Source organism: Lepidochelys kempii, chromosome 1, assembly GCF_965140265.1.
Source record: "Lepidochelys kempii isolate rLepKem1 chromosome 1, rLepKem1.hap2, whole genome shotgun sequence".
Taxonomy (NCBI): Eukaryota; Metazoa; Chordata; order Testudines; family Cheloniidae; genus Lepidochelys; species Lepidochelys kempii.
This window is the reverse complement of record NC_133256.1, coordinates 283976439-284002651: the sequence shown is the minus strand read 5'-3', so window position 1 is coordinate 284002651 and position 26213 is coordinate 283976439. Positions and strand designations below refer to the sequence as shown.

The following is a 26213-nucleotide window of genomic DNA, read 5'->3' as shown; positions in this document are numbered from 1 at the left end:
AAAGGAGTACTAGTGGCACCTTAGAGACTAATCAATTTATTTGAGCATAAATGCATCCAATGAAGTGAGCTGTAGCTCACGAAAGCTCATGCTCAAATAAATTGGTTAGTCCCTAAGGTGCCACAAGTACTCCTTTTCTTTTTACAAATGAGTTAATATCTGCGGCCCTAATCCTGCAAACACTTAAGCCCATGCATAACTTTGCTCACAAGAGCAGATCCATTGAAGCCCTGGGAAAACATCTTAAGATATAAATCCAATAACCTAGCTGCATTTTTAAAATTTATTTTACAGTTAAAAGCTATATCTAAAAATAATCTAACGTACCATCATGGTGGGAATCACCAGGTGGCACTGTTACACATCACGCTAGAAGTTCTCTTTCTTATGGTGGGAGCTTTGTACACCATTTGAAGAAATGATGGATTGCTAGTTTTGTAATGCATTATCTTTTGGGGGAAGCTGTGGCAAGCATCAAAGGAGAGTCAGTTCTTGAGGCAGAGCTGCTGCAAAGAAACTGAGCGCTGGTGTTTTGGCTGAGATTCCTGAAAAAGGGGATTAATTGCATGCTGTTTGACCACCTCTGTGTATATAGGGCATGTATACACTGTTGCGCAGTTCAGACTATGGGGGGTCATGAATATCAGGGCACACCAAAGTGCTCTGCTGTAACTCCCCCATATACCTACTGTGGGTGTGAACTGAAAGGTTCCTACTCTGCATTAATATAATCCTGTGTGAAGAAGACTACGTTAATGAGAACTAGGAACCTTTCAGTTTTCACCTTCAGCATGCGTACCAGGGGAGTTACAGTGCATCAGTTTGGTGCACACTGCTATTCACGCCCCCCATAGTCCAAACTGCAGGGTAGTGTAGACGAACCCATAGCATAAATAAATAAACTGCTCTAAGAAAATACTCGACTCTGCTACACTGATCTTTCCAATGGGGAGACAACCTGCCAAGCCCCAAAATCTGCTAACACTCAGCAGAGGAGGGATGATATTTATGAAGTAAAAACAATTGGAGTATATTCTTAGCCAGTGCAAGGAGATTTATGGAGATTTATCCCAGTAAGTGCAAAGGCCTTGAGACAGCAAACACTTTAAGCATGTGTGTAACTTTGCTCACATGAGCTGTCCCTTTGGCTACTATATTTATGGTATCAATGCTTAGTTTGATACAGGCTCCGAACTGTGTAGCAAGTCTTAGAAATTAGGTCGTAATATGTAATAACTAGGGTGGCCAGATGGAAAGTCTGGTCAAAAAGGGGACCAGATCAACTGACCGGACACCCAAAGTCGGTAACTGCCAGCAGGGGAGGTGGGGAGGCACCAGGTCATCACTCGTGCCAGCCCTGTCTCAGACGGGGCAGCCCCCTACCTGCATCAGGCAACTGCAGCTCCCAGCCCCAGCTCTGCAGGCGAGTCCCTCCCGACCCATGCAGAGAGGAGGGGGAAAGCAGTGAGTGATGGAGGAAGGGGGGAAAGAGGAGCAAACGGGGGGTGGGTCCTCAGGGGGTAGGGCAGGAGCGGGGCCTCAGGAAAAGAGGGAGGTCAGTGGGTGAGACCTGGGCAGGAAGAGACAGGGCAGGGGCGGGTCTTCAGGGGGAAGAGGAGGTTTTGGCATTCCTGCTCGAGTGTCCGGTTTTTAAATATTACAAAGTTGGCAACCCTAATAATAACAGAAATTCTTATGAAAAACTACCCATTCATGGTGTCCTAAGAGTCACTGTAGTAATTCTAGTGAAATTAAAATTATTACTTTTGTTTCTGAATTTAATGGGAAATCCTTATTACCTTGATGACTCCAAGCATTAGACCTATATAAATTATATAGGTACAGTACTAGCATTTGAAACACTGATAAGAAGCTAATTATAAAAAGGAACTTTATTCTTTTTATGCAGATCTTTGTTCTAAAATAATAAAATTTCAGAAAAATGAAGAGCAAAAAATGATAAATACCTTGTTAACGTTGTCTGATTTTTCATAAGATTTTGCACACAGCAGATACTCTCAGAAACTGAGGATGAAATTCTGGCTCCATTAAAGTCAATGACAAAACTCATATTGACTCCAATGGGAGAGGATTTCACCCTTAATATTCACCCTTTTGCAGTACAATAATTGCAGTGCCCTGCTCTCTCTCATTTGATGTATGGAAACATATTGTGGTTGGTTGCAGGTGTCTAAGGCTGTGAATGTTTCATATGAATACGATCAACCTGATGAAATGACTCCTATTGATTTTAAAAAAAGAAAAGGAGGAACTTGTGGCACCTTAGAGACTAACACATTTATTTGAGCATAAGGTTTCATGATCAGGCTTCCCACCCACACTGTAGAGCCAGATGGAAATTAGGGAATTCACTTTGCTTGATTTTTATCATCACTATCTGCATTTTAAAACATTTTCTTTCCTGGTTTTATGATATTTCTACTACCTTCATAGAACTATATGGATTTCCTCTGCTGGCCGATTTGCTCCTACAAAAATCTTTCACAGTGAAAACTATTACTGAAATCTTTTCCTCTCAATGTGTATGAATAAATTAAAGCCACTTAATTATTTTTCAAATAGCACAAAACAAAAGAATTGAGTCTGGTAGTTAAGAAAAGAGTTATATTGTTTAGACTATCTCTAAAGGACCAGACTTGCTGGGAAATCTATGAGACTGTTATGACAATTCCAAACATTGGTATATGATTCTGCTTGCAGGGTACTGTTTTGTTTTGTTTTTTTTAAAGGCAACTCTCTGTAACAGCACATGTAAAAAAAAAAAAAAATTTTCCCACAGAGAAATATATAAGCCAAAAGTGGGGTGGTTGCTAATGTAGCAAATTGGATAGGGCAAGATTATGTCTACCCTTTTGTGGGTTTGCAAGGATGTAAAGGGTGCAAACAGCCTCTCATCAGACCTGTTGCCATGTGCATGGCTAGTCCTTGTGCAGGGCTAGTCTTTGTATTCTCTTGTAGTATAGACAACAGTATTAGCTTCTCCAGTGTGGGTGGTGAGGGCTGGAAAGGGGTCAAAGTTCTGCACTGGCTGGCCAAGCTAGACTGGTATGTTGGGGACAGGGCTAGACTTGTGCTGTTTTCTGACATCAGTGACCCCTTGGCACAACAGTATCACTATGGGCTTCTGCTCCTCACAGGCCTTGGGTCTTTGGTACAGTCCACAGACCTTCAGTATGGATCTTGGCTTGGCTTGGCATGGCATGGCATAGCCCTCAATGTATTAGGATCTCTGGTCAGCCTTCAGAACCCTCATGAATCAGTTCATCTGTGTCTCAATGCATCATTGAAATGGAGCAGCCCTTGGCTCATCAGACGAGGTCTCAGTAGGCCTTTGATACTTTAGAGACTTGAGGCATCAGAGCTTTTGTGTCTGTCAGGCCCTTGGTAACTTTGGTGGTGTCCTTCCCCAGTACCTTAGAGAGGCCCTAGGTGAGTCGTCATTATTCTGAAGCCTTATAACCTTGACAAATTAATGCCTCAGGCCATCAGCACATGAGGCCTCTGTGCATAGTTATCTCTGAGCAAAAAAGGCCTTAGTAGGTCCTTGATGTGGCAGTAACTCAGTGTCTCACATTGCATTGTGATGCTAGCCCCACGGTTGATGCCCTTGCCCTCAGCACATTAAGATCTTCTTCCATAATAGCGTCAGCCTGTCACCACCATGAAGTGGAGCTCAGCACAGCTCTGTATGCTCAGAATGGTCCTCATGCGTCTACGGAGTCTTGGCACTTCAGTGCCTATGTCGGGACACATCAGCACTTCAGAATAACCCCAAAATCTCTATTAAGAGTTAGTACTTTGGGGCTTTAGAGAGCTCCGGGTGCTTAAGCTGTTCAACTATTTTGGCTTGGCATTTTGATAGGGTGGCCGTATTTCCCTATGCTGAATACGGGACACCTGGTAAAATCACTCGTATTCAAGTGAGTTCAATGGCAATCAATCGTACAAACATTTAAATTAACATCAAGTTGACTGAGCCTCTCTTAAAAAGAAATACTGTGTAGTTGGATTCTTTTTATTTACCTTCTTATCTTTAAGGCTTTAGGATTCACATAGGGAGAGGTGACACATGCACACCCATACCCCTCTCTCACACGGGTGGTGACCAATCAACCTGACTCTCCCTATCTGGCGCTGTCCATCCTCCGTGCCTGGCTGGGCCCCCGGGATAGACCCACCTCTCCTGGTACCTGGCACCATGTCTTCTCGAGGCAACACGTGGAGGGGGGGCACATGCGGTCACATGCCCCCCTCCCCAGATTTCTGCCAGGATTCACATCAGAATGTGGCCAGCAGCAGCCTTTCGGCACTGTGTGGGAGGGGAGGGAAGGGAAGGGAGCTGCTTCCAGCCACAGGGGAGGAGGAGGGGGAAGGGATGACCTGGCCTGTGTCTTTGCAGAGCTCATCTCTTTCCCCACCACTTCCTAAGGGAAGCAGCTTGTCCCTTCCTGTCCGCACACTGTCGAAAGGCAGCTAACACCTCCAGGCTGCTGCTGGCCACCGACGTAACCCAGCTGCCTCCTGTCCCTTGGCTACAGTGTGGGCAGGAAGGGGTTAATCCCTTAGGATGCATTGTGCACCAGAGCCCAGGGAACCTCACTGCAGGGGCTTCAATGAACCCCAGAGAAAGGTGGCTCAGCAGAGGAGGGTGCCTAGGGGCCAGAGCAGCCCCACGCTCTCAGGGGGCAGGACCTGGGTGTGTGTGGGGGGGGGTGAAGAGGGCACTAAGCCCTTACCTAGGGGGCTGCTGTGGAGCCTGCAGGTTCGCAGTGTGAACAGGCTGGAAATAGTTTCCCCTCCCCCATGACTCCAGAGCTTAGCTGAGGGGTGAAGAGGCTTCTCTGGGCCAGTGCTGTGTGGAGCTTTGACCCATGCAGGACTCAGCTCCTCCTTGCCAGCGCCCCGGGCCGGAGGGTCTTGGGGTTTCCTGGGGTGCCAGCCCAGCCAGAGGCAGTGGGGGGAAGGAGCGGGCCGGCCGGGCTGCTCGTGAGCTGAGCATTCTGACCAAGGGCTGGTTCACTGCACAGCGCTGGAAGTGGGATGGGCCCTGCTGTGGGGGGATGTGGAGGAGCAGTGGGGCTGGCGGGGGGTGGCGGGGTGTGTGTGAAGAGGCAAAGCAGGGAGAGGAAAGCAAGAGGGGGAGCACGTCAGGAGAGCTGACACGTAACTGGCCACCACTCACCAACTACCACAGCATGCAGCCTGTGCCAGCTGGAAACGGGACGGGGGGCAGGGCCCTGCTAGCCAAGAGCCAGCACGCAGCATGGGCTGTGCTAAAGGACCAGCAGGGGGAGCGGCTGGCCCTGCGCTCTGAATCTTTGCCCCTCCACCAGCCTTGCACTTCCCCCCCATTGTCAGCTATTGGACCCCCCCACACACATGCTTCTGGCTGGAGAGCAGGGATCCAGCCAGCAGCAGGACCCACCAGAACTGATGGGGGTGGGAACAGAAAATACGAGACAATTTGCCCGTTTTTAAGAAAACGTTGGCACACCTGCAGGAGGGCTTAAATACGGGACTGCCCCGTTAAAAATGGGATTCTGCTCACCCTATATTTTGATGCCTCAGCATGGCCACAGCCATAGGCACCGACTTCCCCTCTTTCATGTGGGTGCTTGACCCCCTTCCAGCCCTGGCCCTGCCCCCACTCCACCCCTTCTATGAGGCCCCGCCTCTTCCCACCCCCATTCCAATCCTTTCCCCAAAGTTCCTGCCCCAACTCTACCTCCTCCCTGCCAATAGTCCAACTCCTTCCCCAAGTCTCTGCCCTGGCCCTGCTTCCTCCCCTGAGTTGCGCCATGTTCGTGCTCCTCCCCCCACCCCAAACAGCTGTTTGGCGGCCGGACGGGAAGGTAGATGGAGGAGCAGGGATGCGGCGCGCTTGGGGGGGGAGGAGGAGGTGGGGCAGCGGGGAGGAGAGCTAATTTTTTCCCTGTGGGTGCTCCAGCCCTGGAGTCGGCGCCTATGACCACAGCCCCCCTGCCAAGGATTGGTACCTCACAGCTTCAGAATGAGCAGGCATTGCTTTTGGGCTCTGCTTCACTGGCACCTTTGAGAGATTATGATGATTTGGAGCCTTCTTTAAGGCATAGCACTTTGACCCCTAGATGGAATTAGTTCAGCACTTACTTTGGGACACAATGCTTCAGCAAATGGTTGCATCACCTCTATTGGGTTGCATCGGTGCATCCTTTGCAGGCAGTTTGCATTAGTTGAGGGGGAAAAATGGGTGCCGGGTGACCTTCTAGGGAGCTTAGCACTGAAGTCCTTCTTTTCAATAAGAGGTACTATGGGATATTGTTTTCCTTCTGAAGCGCTCTCTCCTGGACATTGAGTTTCAGAGATTCCTGTTGGGTCTGTCCATTTGTGCCTCTGGCTGTTTTCATGGCCTCCCCCTAGATCTGATAGTCTGTTCCTGACTCTAGAAATAGTAAGGGTCTTGATCCTGATGGTTGCTTCTGTGTATTCCATTACCTCTTCCATCCCTCATTGTTCGCTTGTTCATGCTGCAGCTGTCTTCTGGGAAATGAGGTGGTCAGACTTTGGTGCTTTAATCATGCTGACCTGGGATATCGTAGGAAACAGAGGGAGATTAGGATTGCTAAAGAAGTGAATGTTCTGCCATTGGGGAAGCATGAGTAACTGTGCATCTCAGACCTGGAATTCTCTTCATTGTGTATCTCTGCTTTACCTCATGTTTACATTAGGGTAACAACTCTTCCAATGTCTCCTACTGCTTTTGGTCAGCTATATCATATGTGTTTTGTATTTGTAGAGGAGAAATGGTGGGCTGTCATTGTGGACTGAGTGCATCCATATTCCCTGCATAGAGTTCACCTGACCCGGTGGTAATCTAGAAATCAGATTAGTTCATGTTCAGCTCCCCAATTTGCCAGTTTCTTCTGCAGAGATTGCTGTAGTGCTCAGAAGAAAGTAACTTTTCAAGGCAATACTCAGTGCAAGGCTTTTCTGGAACATTGTTCAGTTGGCCAGGAGACATCACTAGTCTGGTTTTGCGAGCAGTGAATGCTCAGACCAGGCTATGAATGTTGGGGATTAAAGCTGCAACTATATTCGTAATATCCCTGGCATATTTTCCTGTTATCATAGGAAAGTGTATACAGATAAAATAGACATAAGGAAAGTGAGATTGCCTAATTCTTTCGTATCATATAACTAGCCAGGCATGTACGTGGATAGCATTATGTAACTAGAGACCTATGATTGTCTCACTAGGAGCAACAGTGAGTGGGGCAGTGTGAGTACAGCTTGTCTAGCCAATACTGCGTTACACTGTTATGACTGAGGACATCTGGGATAACAGGCCACAAAATGCAACTGAATCAGTGAACTCTTGGGGTGGAGGTGCGGCGGGGGGGAGGGGAGAGAGTAACAAAAATGTTAACATTATTTTGTGTGAAAGCAGGAACTACTTTCTACCTAGGGACAGACACCACATATTTCTGAGTGAAGAATAGTGCTTACGAATAGGAGCCTTTAAATTAAATAGAGAGTTGTTTTTTCTTTTTGTGATTTATCTGAAATGTCAGATTCTGTGTCATTCAGCACAAAACATACCTTATAAAAGACAAATGGGATGATTTTGGATAGAAAATAAAAACCTGACGTTCTCTCACTGCCTTTAAAACATTTCTTTACAGCTACACTAAAAAAAGAAACCTTTTTAAAGAGACAAAAGGAAAGGAAATGTCAGATTAGATTTTAAATCGAACTTTACTACACCAGGTCCATTATTTTGTTGGAAACAAATACACAGTTATGAGAATGTTCAGTATAAGAGCTTTTTTAGATGCTGTACATACTCTCTTTATTTGTGAATATGTGACTGCGTTTTGTGGTGACTAATATTGTACTTCCAGTTGTGGACTGCAAAAGATCCATGGCTGAGCAGATACCAAGCTTTTTTGAAACGGGCTAGATTCTCTGCTTTGGCTAAGCTGTGTTCCGTGCAAAACTGAAGAAGGGCGCAAAAGTGTCTTTAAGCCCCTAATCCTAGAGCCAACCCAGTGCCAGTACACTTCCCATCACAAAACAGAGCAGCCTGAAGCTATTTCAGCAGCTGAGGATCATCTAGGTGCAGGGACCTCCTGTGCAGCAGCTGAGACAGGAGGTGCTGTGGGAGCTGTGATGGCAGTTCTGTACCACCTGAAGATTCCCTAACTGTGGGGAATCCTCAAATGGCCAGTTAAGATAGGTTTATGCCACTAGTGGCACAAAGCAGGCTGCAGATCTGGCCCATTATGTTTATGGTCTAAACTTCAATACGGGATCTCGGGGGGGGGGGGGTGGGATGTTCAATCACTTGTGCCCAGCAAGAGGATACAAACAGAAACTGGACAATTTCACAACGATATTTTTCAACCTCAGATAACAAAACACAGTGCTCGAGAGCTTGAAACCAAGAGAGTTGAGACTTTTTTTATTTTTGTAGTGCCAGGTTCACTCCACTTGGAGAGAAATGGTGAAAATTGTATCAGTGAGTGGGCTTGATTTTCTTTTCTTTTGGGCAGTTAGGTCTTTGCTGCCCTCTTGGCCGAGTTACACAGTGCTCAGACCCTTACTGACAACTATATAACGATTGGTGAGGTTAAGGGGCAAGTGGGGATAATCGACACTTAAATTTTAAACTCTTTGGGGCGGGGTATGTCTTTTCTCTGTTTGTACAGTGCCTAGCACAATGGGGACCTGGTCCATGACTGGGGCTCTGAGGTGCGATGGTAATATAATGAATAACGTAGTCAATTTATTTGTAAAAGCAAATGCATTCATCTATATAGAGTTGTATACATTTGAGTGTGTTGGTACTGCAATAGAAATATTTAACTGTAAAATATTAATGGTACATATACATTTGAGGGGCAGTAACTGTGCATAGAATGGCTTGTATCAAACTGCTCTCAGTGATAATATATTAGCTAATGCTATTTCTATATGTGTAACATTCTCTTATCCTTCTAATTCCTGTCAGAGATACGTGCCATGAACTCCTGGGGCATGTGCCTCTACTTGCTGATCCCAAGTTTGCCCAGTTTTCACAAGAAATAGGACTGGCCTCACTGGGAGCATCTGATGAAGAAGTTCAGAAACTAGCTACTGTGAGTCAATCGCTGCATCTTTTCCCTGACTTATGTTTCTCTTTGGTTACTAAAATGAAGAGTTGTCTAATGGCTTCTAAAATGTGTTCTTCAGTTTTCAGATGATGACTGTGGTATTACAATTACAAGGCCTTATATGGCTCCTATTGAAGTCACTGATATTTTTCCGTTGTCTTTAATAGGAGTGGGAACAAGCATATGGTCACTGGATGCTTTGTAACACTAATATTGTACCACCTAATCTCAACGTTTAGTTAACATTGATTATTCCTGTTCCAGGTTCTGGAAACAAAGCAACTAAGACATTTTTAGGGAAAATGTCTTCCTTTGTTTGTGCGTGCAGCTCTAAGTTCTCCTAAATGGGAGCTGTCTGTATATGGGAGCTGATGTGGCCCTTAGTGGCACCACTGTCTGTCTCCCTCTTTCTGATCTGTTTTGAAGGTGTGCAATATAATATAGTATATGATGGACTAATGAATTTAGAATGAATGTGTTTAGCTGATACTCCCCCTAGGGCATGTCTAATAACGAGATGATTTGATACATTTTACAGTTTGGTTTTAATTTATTGTACCCTTCATTTTCTATCCTTATAAAACAAATACTATAAATTTTGTAAACCACATTCTTCAGATAACTCAACAAACATGAATATTTCCAATATCTAAAAATTCCATATGCAGTTGAACCCACAAGAGAACTTTTAAATAGGCAGAACGTAAATGCCCAAGTTAGAATTTAGCCAGACAACTGGAAATAACACCTGCATTCCTGTGAGATATGTAATGGGATTTTAATGGCCACAAAAGATCAGGACTTTGGCTTTAATCCTCTTGTGAAAGATGACACGTGAGGGGGAAGAGAGCCTAGTGAATCACCAATACCATTTAGCAATCATTGCCTCTTTAGAAGCTGTCAGTCCTTCAACGTTTATGGAGAGAACAGATAGCACTAGTCTCAAGGAGGACTCTTGGTGTCCAGGCTTGGATGCAAGTTCTGGTCATTGACGTCTTCCTTTTGTTTTGTAGCATCACAGTAATAAGAAATGGGAAAGTGGTAGTACGATATAACACCAATATTGAGTCAACTGAAGTCACAACAAAGTTTTCTTGCCATCGTTAAACTCCTAAGATTGTCACCAAGGGCTCAGTTATGACAAACAAGAATAAAGAACGAATCTGCAGATGATGTGCTCCGGCTCCCACTAGTTGAGTGCATATCACCCAGTGCAGATCACCCCTTGATTATATGGTGTTGCCTTAATCGACTCCACACTAGAGTTGGCCAGTCTAGAGGCTTGATCATTAAGTGAGGCTACATCAATACCTAAGACTGTGGCAGAGAGCCTCAAAATATGAACCATTTCCTCTGATACCAGCTGCTTGAACAAGAATGCTCTTCCAGTGACATGCCATAGTGCCATGATCGAGTAGTCGCATCTGTACAGGTGTGGTGGGAAGCAGTATGAGGACACAGCAACAAGAAGACCAATACCACACTCTGCAGCTCCTAAAATTTGCTTTGTGATCTCCCATACAGGGAAAAATCTTTCACACACACGTTAATAACATGTAGGATCAGGATGTGGGAGTCTACATGAGGGCAGGTGAAAAGAATAGGGTCTTTTACCACTTCTCAGCAGTTAGCATGTGGGGGGGGCAGGCAAAGGGAACAGCTTTAATTTTATCCATTAAATGGCATCCAAGTTGCTATTAATTGACTTTTACAACAACATTTTATGTTTAACCAGGGATGGAAATGAGATATGAAAACAAAATGAGCTGCAGACAATCAGCCAAAGATCTAAGAAAACAGAATGAGATTCCAGCTAGGCAGCTTCAAAGTAAATACTGAAACAGATGAACTGACCTAGAGCATGCATACTAATGTGCCTAGAGTAACGTGCTGAAGCAAGTAACCCATTATCATGACCTGTTTCAAAAGATAATGAGATTAACAACTGAGACATCACTGAGAAGGAGAATGGCTTTAGGAAGAGAGAAAAAAAACTCAGGAATTCAGACCAGAAATGGGGAAGTTTATTACAGGTGATTTCCTAATAGGTGTTTCCATGAACTTAAAGTGAGGTTCCGCTCTGAAAAGCAACTGTGTAAAAATGGCACCTTCTTACTCAGCAGATCTACTCTGTGTGTGTATTACAGGCAAAAATAAGTTTGATTTTTTTTTAACTCCCATTCATCCTGCAGCACGAACACAACTGAGAGAATGTGAGTAGGATTCTATTCCTTGTACATAAACGGAATCGCTCACTAAGTTCCAGTTAGTTACTCACCCGTGCATGCCCATTAAAGTCAGTGACACTGCACTGGTGTGACTGAGAGCATATTTTAAAGACTTATGTTTTATAGGTGTCAGTGTGAAAATGACAGGTGTCGGAGTAGCAGCCGTATTAATCTGTATTTGCAAAAAGAAAAGGAGTACTTGTGGCACCTTAGAGTAACAAATTTATTTGAGCATAAGCTTTCGTGAGCTACAGCTCACTTCATCGGATGCATTCAGTGGTTTCTCTGTTGAACCTTTATTAGTGGTGGTGCTGCATGAGAAGGCAAGAACTCAGCTTAACTCTCAGCTCTCAGGTGATATTTGAAGCTCTGGCTGCTAGAAAAAGCCTCTTTATCTGTAAGCTGAGCATATTTGTGTTATGAATCCTTGAGAGAAAATAAATATCGAAAGAGGCCCACAAGGTCATTTTTTACAGTAATTTTTCAGAGTGGATTTTCTCTTTAAGAAGTTCTGGGGAGGGAGGAAACCAATACATTTTCCGCAAAGAGAGAAGCAGTGTAGAAAGCAAGTGGCTAACACACAAAGCACCGTAAAAATACAAACCACTAAAACAGACTATTTTACTGCTTGGAGCACTGTGGTTAGTTTCATGTTTCCAGTTTTCTGACCTAATTTTACTTTTATTTTTACACACACAGTCTCACACTCTCTCTCTCTATTTTGGATGGAAAGTGTTAACTGTTAGTATTCCAAAGCAGGAATAGTGCATACAGATATTGCCTCCCCTTTTCCCCAGGTTTGTCAACAAATCTGTCTAGTTAAGGGCATGGCCATTAGAGACTAAGTGACACCATTAAACTCTTTCCTGTTGTCTCTTACTTGAAGCTGCATTTAAACCTTGAAGTCTCCAGAGGTGAAAATTGGTGTCCCCTTTCTCTCTTCCTTTGTAATATTTATTTTAACATTTTGATAGTAGAGCATAGTGGAAACCAAGCAATTTATCCTGTTTTTGCTGGTCTGTGTACAGAAAACTTCTGCAATGAATTGCTTCTGAAACTGGAGGAATTTGAATGTGATGAGGTTTCATAAATTAATTTCAAGCTTGTTGTTATAAATGTAAATGATTTACTCTTCACTGAACAATAAATGAGGCCAGTGATGTAGTCAGTCTTTTTAAAGCAGACTATTTGTCTATATATGTGTGTTATATACATGTATATACAAAATACTGTATGTATGCATATTAAAAAATGAACATTCAGAAATCTCTTAGTAAGGGTAAACTAAGTGGTCCGTTGGGTTAGTCCATTTGCTTTTCCTCATTGAAGATCAATATTATTTGAATTTGTTGGCTTCATCCTAGCTCTTTTGTCCAGACTGAACAGGAGGCACCTAATTCAGGACAATTGCCCATTGTATCAGCTAAGGAGATAACCAGAACAAGAAAAATGGGGCTGTTGAAGATAAGGACTGAGTTGCCTTGTAACTGCTCTTTCGGTGGGCTTGCATAGTGTCTGCCTGAAGTATGTCTGCCTGTAGGTGGAGCTGGCATGTTACCTCAATTTTGGAGGATTCTCATTCATTCTGAGTTTTAAGAGAGGGTTAAAAGCTGGGCAGCTGTCTCTTTCATTATGAAACAATTAATTCAATGAACTAAAATTCCCATAGGCCTGTGGGACTGCTGCAGCCTTCAAAAAACTCCACTGATCAATGAAAGCAAGCTCCTCTGAAATTTTTTTTGCTAGGGATGAGCACAGTAAAAATGTACAACACAATGAATAAGTGAAGTTGTTTCTTATAGAGATCTTGCTTCCACAAACACCTGTAAATAGTGAAACTGGGAGTTGCAAGAAGAGTTTGAAGTAAATATGACTCAAAACCTACTCCTCTGCCAAACAAAATTTGACAGGCTCAGATGAGAAACCCATAATGAGCCAACTTGATAAAGGCTAGAGAGCGTGATTCTAGATACTTGGACAAAAGGAAAGGCCCAAGCACCTCCAATGATAAAAACTTATTAGGACAGTAGAGAGGAAACTGCCACACATGATGGGATACATTGCATCGGACATGGTATCATACTACACAGCATGAGGCTGAAAATGCTAAGCATGATCCACAATACCTGTCTGGTTTAGAAGTACAAGAACACACCTGAGCTATTCTGTTCTGGCCAGGCATAAATGCTTCCAACTGGATTTATTTGGAAATGTATCCCAATGTAAAATCTGCAATAGATATAAGAAATGGAATACAAAAGAACTCCTGAAACCACATGAGATTCCCAGTCACCCCAAGAGTTGCACAGATCTCTTTGAATTAAAAGAGAAAGATAACCCCTTATGAGTGGGTTACTTCTCTTGTTCTCTAAAGTGAGCCGTGGCACAGCACATGGAGTAGCAATCTAATCGCACATTGCAATGTGCAGGTTTCTCATTTTGGAATTCCTGCTGAGTTAATAATATTTGCAGGTGGCTCATTTCAGCAAGTCTCTCAGCTAAATCAGTTGCAGCACGTCATGTAAAGTCCTTCCTCAAGTATGCACAGGCAAATAAACTAGCAGAAAAGAACGAGACCAAATGAAAAAGACCTGGTGGCTTCAAGGAATCAGTTTTGTGTTATTAGAATATTGCTACACTCCTTACAAAGCTTTATCAAGGTCGCTAGTTCAGAGACGCATGGGCAGAGAAACAAATGCTTAGTGGCAATATCTAACAAGCTTTGAGAGTCAGAAGCAATTAATCCTGACGCAGTTATTTAAGAAAATCATACCAAGACACTAGAAAAAATACTATAGCAAGAACACCAAAGGTACTCTCATTGCAAGTGGTAGAGAATATTACACTTCAAAGAAAATTTTGGGCAGCCCAGCCCGCTAAATTCCTCATTCTGGACAGGAGTAGGGTACAGCAATGGGCTTTGATTAGGAAGTATCATGCATTTAGAATTGGGAAAAGAAAGGAGAGTGAGAGATACAAAGGCTAAGGCTGCAAACAAGAGAGTGAGCTACTGTAAACAAACCAATTCCAAAGTGGTTTGGGTTTTGATCATGAATTGTGTTGAGGGTTCAAGCCAGATTTTATTTTATTTGACTCGTACCGAGTTTAGAAGTGGGGTATCCCATAATCTCAAAAAGCAAAATCCTGCTCTCTTCTCTGGCTACAGAGGACCCCCGGTGCAGTGGAACTGGCGTGGTTCTGCTGGAGAGGGAAGAAATGGCTTCTGGATACTACGCAGGAGGCAAGCCTGGTGGATCAATTGCTATGTGGCTCTATCAGTCACGGATCCCTGTGGAATGGGTTCCTGTAGCTTCTGGGCAGCAGTAGGGGCTTCAGAGCAGCTCTTCTGCTGCTCTGTGGTGGAGACAGAGAAATTATTCAACGTGGAGAAATCACCTGTGCCAAGCCTTGCAACTGTGGTGGAGAATTGGGCCATTGCGGCTGCTGTTTTTATTATTTATAGGGTGCAGAGTAAATGTGTTTTGAAAAACACTTAAAAAGACAAGGTTCCTGCTTAGGTAGTTTATAAGCTAAGTAGGTCAGTCCTAGCAGGTCACACTTTGCACGTGGAAATAAAGCATTTATGCTTTCTAAAATATCATTCAAAGGTAAGAGAAGGAATAGAAAGTTATTTATTGTTTTGAAGGTAAGCAGTAAAGATTTCTGTGACGTGCTTAAGCAATTGTTCAGCCTGATTGCTGAATGGGCCTCCAGTTTTCAGGCACAATTCTGCACCCACAAATAATTACAGATTTTATAGATTGATCTTGTGCATGATATCATTTATACGTTTAGCTCCTTAGGCCCCAGGCCTGCAATCAAATTCACGTAGGTGTTGCAGGGATCCAACTGTAAGATGAAGGCATTGATTTGGCATTGTAATCAGGTAGGTAGATGTATAAGAGGACTACTTGAAAATTAGTTGCGGGTCACAATTTGAGGTGTCGTAGATATAAAATTGCTCCCGCAAAAATGCGATGCTGTTTATGAAAATCAGGCCCTAAATAGTTAAAAATGCAGAAAAAACTTTAGAAGGCTGAAAATGTACAGGCTACATGGAAACTTAGCAGTTTATTGTAATAATAGTCTAGACAGTGTTTATAGTTCCGAAATAAAATTTGTCAAATAATAAAAATTGTCCAGTGAATTATTGAAGTACAAGTACAAATTTACATCACAAAAGTAATATATTTTGACATTACAAGATAAGAGAATGGTGTGGATTTGACAGAACATTTAAATGTTATGACTACTTATTTTCAGGAGAAACATTCTTATAATTAAGAAAGTACAGATTTTGCAATCGCCGTCCTTGCTGGCAGTTCAGTAGCTAATACAGTGACTGCGTGCTCTGCCAGAGTGGTGGTAATAAAAGATACTCTAACTAAGTAGCTCTGTGAGAATTTGTAGAATTTAGGTGTGCGCATAAATAATGAACATTGGCGGCTTCAGCATTGGTGTTAGCTGATGTAGATTGAAGTTCAGATTAGATAGGAGGGGGCTAATGTATTTTGATGGAGTATTTGTGGTTTGGTTTTGTTCACTGATTTTCTTTTTAGGTGTAAAGAGCAGGAATCATGCTAGCAAAGAAGCACGAACAGTGTCTCTTGTAAACGCCATAGAAGTCTGTAGAAAGAAAGGCACCCAGCAAGAGCCACTAGTGAGCAGCAACTGCACACGTGTCTATAGAAATTCCAGGTTCTAAACACACAAATCACATAAGTTAGAGGGTTAGTGGCTTCCATAAAGAAAAAACTGTTTTATTAACTGAAGGGTTCTAAATCTGTTGCTGTTTCTAAAATTTATATATATTTATTGTCTGCAAGGTTGAAATGAAGATCCCACCATGGCAGAGATTTAAAAAACTCAACTACATTCATCAGAGTTAAATTCTCTCCTAGTAGTTCTATGAGCCACAAAAATCCGTGGGATTGAAGTTAGTGGGAACCACAAGAGTATATCAGAGTGGAATTTGACCCTTACGGTTAAAAACTGCACTCGCGCCTGATCTCTTCCATGCCGCTGCCTTATTAATAGTAGTATTACAGTAGCACTTGGGACCCCATTGTGCTAGGCACTGTATAAACACATAGTAATAGACAGACCGTGATGTGAACAGTCTAGATAGTAAAGTGTGGGAAGGGAAATGGGCACAGGGAAGGCTGAGGTCACACAGCAAGGCAGTGGCAGAGCTGAGATTAGAACCCAGGTGCCCTGGATCCCAGCCTAGTGCTCTGAACACTAGACCAGGATTCCCCTTCTTGCACAGTTTTGGAAAGGGAGATTTTTGCAACGTTGTTTGTTCATCACAGACATCACCATATCAGCTGGGTAGACCTTGTGTAATTTAGACCAGCAGAGGCTCACCAAATGCAGGGGGCATATACTCCATCTTACACATGTATCAGGCCAACAATTAAAAAGAGGAAATGCCAGCAATGAGATTACTTGTCCAGGGAAACGGCAGCTAACTCTCATTAGTGGAAGCAAGGCTCATTTTGCCATGTTGTCTGAAAGTGGTCAGTTTCTGGGTCAGATGGATTTCTGGCAGGAGTGATTTTCAGAATCACTGTCCCTGTCTTTGTGAGCTCACCCTTGGGGCTGACTTCTGAGAGTTTCTGCAAAGTTCATGTGCCATGCCATGAAGTAGTAGGCTTTTGAGTAAACCATAGCCATTAAAGCAAACACCATGATACTGTTATACACCACAGTGAATTCCTGGAGTTTGACCCCAAAGTGAACATGCAACCAGTGCAGAATGCTGACCTCACCAATTCCAGTTAGGAAGCTGGTCACACTGCATTGGCTGTAGCTTCCTTCTCTATGGAGAATGTATTACAGTCATTTGGTATTGAGCTAACAGAGGCATGGCTGGCCTGTATTAAAGAAAAGACTGTCTATAGGCTAATCTATGACTATCATCCAGTCAAAACAGCTCTTTTGTAATCCAGGAGCAAAGAAGATTCTAGTAAGAATTTAAGATATGAAACAATTGATAGACCCTCATTTGAGGGCTGGCTAGTTCTTCTTTACAACACTCCCCCCCTCCGTCAACAAGAATCACTCCTGAATTTTTCAGCCTCTGCTACATTTCATCTAGATTTTTATGTCTGTCTGCTGCTGGGAGAGCAGAGAAATACTTCCACTTGGGCCTGATGAGGAGGAGGATGTAGAGCAGGGTGTCAACACAACATTGATGATAACCCATTAACTCTCCTTGTCCTTCACATACACACTGAAAAAGAGAGCAAGAGAGCGAGTTCTGTGAAAATGTACTGCTACTTTTTAAAATTTTGCATTTAGTCACAGTATTGTGCATGTTCAAATCAGTACCATGGATGTCTAAGTCACTAAGGCTTTATTTGTGTAACATACTACAGTACATTAAGAATTACTATCAGTTGAATCTACAGATGTCAGTGTAAGTGAACAAAGTACATTTTATGATGCAGCATACGTGCTTTTTTACTGTGTTTGTATACTTACTTGCTAAATCTGCAAGATTCAGTTACGCACAAGGGTAGTTAGAGTCATTAGTGCAAATAATTGAAGTCTTCCTCCAGCAGTGTGTAGGTATAAGGCAAAGTTGGAGCTTAGGGAGATAGAAGCTCAGACTCCCTTTACGGTTAATACTGCAACATTTATTAACCATATCAACAACCGCTCTGAGCCTACCTTTTCTATGCTTGCATATACATACTATTAAAAAGATTGCCTAAACGAAAGAGGTGCCTCTCGATGTTCTACTTTAGCCAATCTGCAGGAAATCTATACCTCACCTGGGAAATAAAACCCTTTCATACATACTACTGCTACCTGGGCCTGCTCTGCTCATCCATAAAGCAGTGCCAAGGATTTCTGTTCCAACTTTTTCTAAAGGTATGGACTGAGTCAATAAAGGGTAAAGGAAAGGTCTGCAAACCACACATTAGCTTTGTTAACGTCTGGAATCTTTCAGTAAGTAATTGCTCCCAAAAGGAATATTCCTAGTTGTGTCCACTAACATTAGCACAAATGTCATCTTTTTGTGGAAAGATTCTGAAAATCTATGTTTCTACACAGCTGTGTAAGTAGGAGTTTTATCTTATTGCTCAAAGGAAAAAGTGCTCATTTTAGTATTCACAATTGTGCATTTGTTTAATTGTTGTCTAGCCAAACTGAGCACAACAAAATGTACCAAACTGATTCTCTCAGCCGGTATGTTGCTGGACATCATCTTTGCATGTGTAGATAAAATAAAAAAGTTAGACAAAATATGGTTGATACCTGTAAGGAGCTGACTATGTCTGATACTTAACTACTTAGTGCTACAGCTTTTGAACTGGTTCTAATATCTGTTGTCATCTTCGTATCAAATGGCACCAAAGTGCTGGATGAACTGTGCTCTTCCAGATTTTTAGTTGAGATCTTTTTAGGTGATCTACCATACTTAGCAGGTCCAATTCTGACACCACATAAATGAATGGGTGTTTTGCCAGTGACTTAAAGGGGTTTGGACCTCTGTGCCAAATTCTGTTTTCTTTTCCATGTGTGCAGCCCCATAACAGTCTGTGTGAGTCCGTACATTTATATGAGGATGGAATTTGACCCTGCATTATCAACTTTAATCCATTGCTTACCAAAAAGCATTGTAGGCATGTGGGTTTCTACAGTGAATGAACTAGATATAGAGAAGTGGTGGTATAGTGTAAATCTTTCTCTCTTTTTCTAGCCAATGCATGATTTCCCCTCGTTCACTTCTTTCTCTCTTCCATTGTTCTTATCCACCCACCAACTCTGTTAGCTTCAGTTAGTACTAATTCAGCAGAGTCTGTGAGAGGAAAAGCAAACTTCTATGAATAATCTGGGACAAGAGAAATCCACTACTCCACTAATTAAATTGATGCAACCAGCAGGTCTTTGCACACTGCTCTGAAGGCATAACTGGCTGTAATGCATCCTTGTGGCATCCAGTAAGATTGTATTCACTAATAACTCTAGTTAAAAACCATAATGATATAATTAGCCATTTTTACTTTCTCACTTTTTTATATTTTCCGACACTTAAACTTTCAAATTTGGGGGTTTGCAGTTTATAAACAGTTTGTTATACTTACGCAGTTAATTTGGGCAAATTACAGGACAGATCTTATCCACCTGTCTGTGTGTGATTAGTGATGACTTCAGTGTTATTTTCATATGGGTAGCTTACTATGCCTCTATTACTAGATCCTAGGTACTATATATTGTTTAGGCCATTTGGGGAACACAGTGGATTACTGTGATCTTTGTAATGACAAGCACTTGCTCACACTTTGTTGGGTATATTCAGATAATCTATGATATGTTTACAAACTTCTGGCAGGAAACTCAACAGTGACTCACCCAGCTAATCTGTATTTATGACAGATTTTTGTCAATGCCCTTACTGCTGAAAAGCATGCTCAGAGATGCTCAATGTACACTTTTTTTTTAGGGACTGTGAAAAACATTTGTTTGGGTATAGTTTTTAGCAACATAATTAATAGACACTTAAAATTCCCCAAGTTATGATTCTCCCTTGGTCTGTTCTTCAGCTGGAAACTGATACCTTTGCACTGATGTCTTCCTCCCCCCCCCCCCTCAAAGCAGGACAGACACATGCATCAAGAGCCACAGAAGGTCTCTGGGGTCCACGTATGTTCACATAAAAATGGTAAAAAGAACAGGAGTTTCCAAGTTTAACTACACCAGTAAAACTCCTTGGAATCTGAGATTTTTTTTTAAAAAGACAAGGATGTACTTTCTGGCTCTTGAATTAGCTCTTAGAAAACAGATACAGTAGATTTAACTTTTTTAAAAAAAGTCATTAATTTTTAAAAGGGCTAATTAATTTAAATGTATTAGGAAATTATTTTTTTGTAAACTGAGGTTTAATTTAGGAAAGGAAAACCACCACCAAAAACATTAAATGTTTTCCCCTGAAATGGGGCACAAAACCCAGCGAGGTTTGGCAGGGTGAAAGGTACCCTTGTTTACTATTTTGTGCTATCTTCTGCCTGGTTTTTGCCTCCACAGCTGCAGAGCCTGCAAAAATTCCAAAATCCTCCTAGGCACCACAGTCCATGGAGGCTGCTCACAATTCTGAGGAGGTGGTTTCTCCTCATTAGCAGGTAAATTCAGCCTCTCTCTGCTGACCAAGCCAGATGTTCATGAATCCCATTAACCCACAGCTAATATGTCAGGGGATGCACTCAGCAGGCTCAGTAACTCTCCTGACACTGTTCCCTAGAGTGCAATTCCTGTGGGTGGTAATTGGTCTGGCAGTTAGGTGGGTCACAGTCTGCCCCAGGGAATGACATCAGGGGGATCACATGCATACCCTGAAATACCATCGCAGAGAGGCTTGAGCTCTGGCTATACATTAGCCAAGCATAATTTTTAAAGGGCTCCACAGCCAGAAGTAATTTTGTCTTTGGGCTGACTTACGCCAGTGATTCAGAAAGCTCTCTGTTTACGAATGGCTTGTCTTCATTACTGGGGTAAGTTGACCTAAGCTACGCTACTCCATAACATAGCTGAAGTCGATGTAGCTTAGGTCAACTTACCCTAGTGTCTTCACTGCACTGTGGCGATGGGAAATAGTCTCCAGTCAACTTCCCTTACTCTTCTTGGAGAGCTGAAGTACCAGGGTTGACCGGAGAGGGCTCTGCTATTGATTTAGTGGGTCTTCACTAGACCCACTAAAATAAATCAATTCCTGCTGCATTGTTTGCAGCAGTGTTGATCTCCAGGTAGTGAAGACCAGCTCTAAGTAAGGAGGTTCTGTCATTTCCTTTGGTAGTTGTGACCTTGCTTCTTGTAACTCTGCAGAATCTTCCTCATGGTGACACAAGCTGGGCAATGGAATAGCCTTCCAAGGAGACTAGGGGAAACTTTAACCTCAATTCTCTTCCCTGCTGTTGCTCCTTTATGATACTCCTACAGTGTAAAGTGGCTAATGTCTCCTTGGCATTTAGGGTCTTCTTTGGTCATCTAGGGTAGGTGGAGCAGCCCTTCAGTGCCTCCTCACAGCCCCCCATCTTAGTGTGTATGCAGAGTGTTAGAGGGGGTGGCCAGCGTGCGCTGTACTATTTTGGACAGTTGGGGTGGCCTACAAGTGACTGCAGGAAGCATCCATAGTTCAGTGCCCCTGCAGCTGCATGGGGTCGAGGGGAAAGAAGCCTAGAATCCAGGACACAAGGCAACTTAAAGTCATTTGTGCCCACCCTCAGTTTGTGCCTGTGTAGCTGCACTGACTGAAAGGTGCAGCTCTCAGGATTGGGGCCACCATCTCCTGAGCCATTACGCTACATAAACCACTAGAAAATAGGGGAAATCCCAGCAGGCAATGGACTGCAAGGTGACCTCTCTGCTTTTCTAATATTAGCATGCATATGTTCCAAATTCTAATCTCACTTAGACTGATGTCAATAGGATTGCACCAGAGTCCCCAGTTCTCCGGTGTAGGTTTCAAGTTGTGCCATGCCGCAGTATGAATCCGAATGTTGAGAGGTACTCCTGAGGTCCCACTCTAGGGCTAGACTATATTCAATTATGAATGCTTTTGCTATGGATGTTTGTTTTTAGGGCTTTACCATGCCTCTTTTCAAGGACTGTAAGCTGCCACTGTTTTGAATGGTGACTTGACATAACATTCACCTGAATCTAGCCTCTGCACTGCAAAGGATGATACTATAGCAGCTCTGGCATGCCAGACACCATAAGCTGTGGTAGGACAGAGATGACATGTTTACCTAGCTTATTTGTTTTAGCTTGACGTTCAAAGGATCCCATCTCCTGGAGTCCCAGAGAGGATGTCGAAAAGCCTGAGTCTTCCTCTCTTGAGCAAGCAGCGAGAGCTACGTCAGACAGCCAGAACTGAAGCAAGAGCTTGAAAAACAAATGAGCACATGTTCATTCCAGCTCCCGTGAAGAACCTTGGATATGAATTCATGTGACGCATTGTAAAGTAAATTGGAAAGAATGCTGCTCATTATTGCTCATCATTCATTCTTAATAACGCCGTAAAAAATAATAAACCTCAAGCCCCAAATCTTGGGAGCTGCTGAAGATAAGAGTCAAATGACAGGGAAGTGAAGCCAGGAAGAGCAAAGCCTTTGGGCTTAAGTACAGCACTTTTAACAATGCTTTAAGCAGCAGCTCGTAGGAGACTTTCAGTGGTCTTATCTACTTGTAATTACGTTGTGCTGCAGACCTGCCAGTTAATTAGGATGCAAAAAAATGTGAGGTTCTTTTCCTTACTGTTCTGTGAGATGGTAACTGCAGCTCAGGGTAACAGACTGGTGATGGTGTGGGCTCTTCCTAGTCTCCTGGGTGACACTGGAAATAACACTGAGTGCTGGCCTGAACTGGATCATTTGAGGGCACTTCCTGTTTGCATGGTAAAAAGAACAGGAGTACTTGTGGCACCTTAGAGACTAACCAATTTATTTGAGCATGAGCTTTCGTGAGCTACAGCTCACTTCATCGGATGCAGCATGGTAGTAATCCTACACCTGTTTTAAATTAATGCCAAAGCCGTTTCTTTAGCCAGAGATATAGTAACTGTTTGTTTAACCAGCAGCACCCTGTTATGTTGAAATACTTCCTGGCTAGTTACAGAGGGTCTTACTTCTGCATCTTTGCTCAATCTGCAGCGGGGAGCTCCAAGCTGTTGCACTGCAGTGAAGAGAGAATGGTGGTGAGGTGGAGAGATAAGACAGTTCTCTGTGCTGAGCAGGAGCGGTGTAAAATCATTTGGGGCCTTAGGCACACCAACATATGGGCCCTCCCATGGCTCCCACCCCATGGCCCTGCCCTCTTCTTCCAGAGAGGCTAGGGCAACAGCATGGAGCTCCTCCTCTCCCCTCCCCCAAGAAGTGGCAGTAGGGCCCCTTCAGGATCAGCAGTGGGGTGTTAGCAGGGATTCACTCTTTCCTTCTTCTCAAGAGGCAAGGATGGCAGTAGGGTGATCCCCTGGTACCTACTCCAGCATCTGGGGTGCATCTGCATGGCTGGGCTGGTTATGCCTGCTACAAACTCCTCTTCTAAGCCTTCCAGTGTGGGCCCCTGTAGAGCTGTAGGTCTTGGAGCTAATATCCCACCTCTCAGAGCTTAGGTTTCTGGCTGGCTGTAGACTCAAGCAGATGCTGCAGTGGCAGCTATGCTTGGTTTATTTTTTCAAGCTTTTCTTCACCATTATTTGGGGCTAGAAACTTTTGAAAACAGAAAGCTGAGATTCTGATGTAGCGACATGATCAGGAGCTAAGGAGGGGCTACAGTGCTGTAGAATCTGTGCCTTAATCCAGCCCTGGTGCTGAGCAGAAGTAAGTCTGAAGCCTTTTGCACACCTCCCTTTACTCTCAATAGAGCAAAGTAGGATAAGGTCAGTGTATGGACGGAGAATGGATAGGTCTGAGAAGCTGTGGACTTCAATGCAACCCTCAGTATGTAAATGAAATGCTTAGCTATTTGCTCCTCTCTTTGGCTTTATTCTTACTTCTAGAGAGGAGTAAGTTAGCAGCGATGGTTTCATCAGTGCAGGACTGGATCCCACTGTGTTCCCCGTCCTGGTCACCACTTTTCAAATCTTGTCCTTTTAATTACAATACTCTGAACCTGCACTGTGCAAGATCAAGGCAGGACATGGAAGAATCTTGGATGGAAAGAGCTATCCTGGAAAAGCTTGGAGGACAGTTGAAGACAGCAGTGAACTAATTTTAATGCAGAACCCAGGAAACTGCATGGTGATTCCAAATGTTTGACTGGAAAAGAAACATGGTATTTCTAGGATTCTAAAAAGCAAAAATGCACTGGACTGCAAGCATAGTTCAAAACCTAAGAAGTCTTATACTTACTTTGGTTAGGATTACTGTTAGCCTTGTCTGTGTTGTCTCCAGAGGGATTGAAATACCTTCCATCTGGTTCTGTTTTATTCCTCCCCTCCATGTAGAGACATCCTGGAGCACCATGTCTAGGAAGGCATTATGGGGAGAAGAAGTTCAGTGGGGATCAGTGTCATTCTAGCAGCCAGTCAGTAAGGGGTGGCAGCTAAATAACAGCCCTACCTTCGGGTCAGTGTAGACAGCAATGTTCATATTGTCACTGAGAATGAACTCTGCAAACCTCAGGATCAGGGATTTGCATGAAGTAATACGCTGTATCAAAATGTGGATGTTTGCAAACAGAAGTGCAACCATTGTAAGTTCTGTGTGCTGCATTACTTCTATCCCACAATGCACCAATGAATAGGTGCCATACATGTTCAAGTTTGTGTATAGACAGTTTATTCCAAACACTCACTGTTTGGAAAAAGATGAATGCAAAGCAGTAGGCTGATAAAAGAAAGTGTTATACTGATATTCTTTGGAAGCCATGAAGGAAACTTCAACTGAATGAGCCCAAATGTGTTTCAAGGTAGTGAGCTACACAATATGCTTCAATGAAGACTGCCTGAAAAATTAGAGTAAGCTTAGTTTTCTTATTTAGAAATGCTGTAGGCTATGAATAGGGTCACTTTTTTTTTTTTAGCAGAACTGAGTAAATAATCCAGAATGAATAATTTATTCATTGAATTTTGCCTCTCGTTCTGTTTGTGAACTATTCATGAGCTCATCACAAAATTCTTTGATTTATGCATGAATTTCTAAGCAAAGATTTTCCTGTATCAAAAGCTGCCAAGGAGACTTGACTGCTTGATATTCAAATTCCAACATTTGTGCTATATTGATTACTTACCTAAGTCATATATTGTATCTCTTTCCTATATAGGGTGACCTCTTGTATGTAACTGTGAATTTCACAAATTTAGGATATTTCAATCAAATGTGCAATTCAGAATGCACTTTGTGAATGTTCAAGACTAACAGTGGATTTTTGCAAACATTCATGCCAGTAAAGTTCAGTGGGGCAGAAAGCCAACTGGAAAGGATCACAAACATGCTTGAATTAAAATGTATTTTAAATTCCATCAATATTTGTAGGCAAGTTGTTCAGGTATTCAATTTTCTATAACTTGCAGGCTTAAACTGCACTGGAGTTATTTTTGTAAGTTTCCCCATTGCATATAACTATTTACCAGTTCTCTGAGCCATGCAGTCCTCAGTCCTTTTAGAGCTAAAAAGTCAAAGCTTTCCTCCTCTTCCATGGAGGAGACAAGAATATTCCTTTGCATGTTTTGGGACATATCAGATATTTTGAGTTAAGAGTTGTGCATTAAAATACCCTCTTAAGCAGATGATCAAGTGGAAGAACCAACACATCAAAGAAGCTTCCTAGGCCCTCATCCTGTGATCGATCATTTGTCTTAAATGCGACTAAGCATGTGTGTAAAGTTACTGACATGGGTTGGTGTGTGCAGGATTGGGCCCTAAATCTTAGATAATTCCTGAATAGGCATTTTTGGGGAGCGCTAAAATCAAATATCATGCACAATGTGGAAGACTGTTTATTAAGTGCAAAAATCAGTTTCTGAAGCTGTACCATGGGAAAACTACATTAGATAGAATGGGATAAAGAGATTTTTCACATAAGTCAGCTGCTGAAATAGTGATTGAAGGACATTACCCTCTGATCCCACATCAGCTGGCTATGTGAATGAATTGGTGACCTCAGCCCAGGTCCCAGTGGAGAGAGATGCACCAGCACATAACTGGTATGGCACTTGGGAGGGGTAGGGGGGACAGGACATTGAAATGTTATAAGAGGCATTTTCAAAGATATGAACAGTTAGGTGCCCCACTCCCATGAAAAGTCAATGGGAGTTGGGCATCTAACTACCATTTTTGCCTTTGAAAAGCTTCCATTTCAATTTGAATGAAAAATCTTTCCCAAC

At 42.9% G+C, this 26213-nt stretch overlaps 1 protein-coding gene across 2 annotated transcripts in view; it reads left to right on the top strand.

Moving 5' to 3' along the window:
- Positions 1-26213, top strand: part of TPH2 (tryptophan hydroxylase 2) — a 71248-nt gene that overhangs the window by 27874 nt on the left and 17161 nt on the right. For both annotated transcript variants that reach the window (XM_073327758.1, XM_073327759.1), the window contains exon 8: positions 9011-9137. In XM_073327758.1, coding sequence (XP_073183859.1) covers positions 9011-9137 — 127 coding nt within the window. The remainder of the gene's footprint in view (positions 1-9010; positions 9138-26213) is intronic.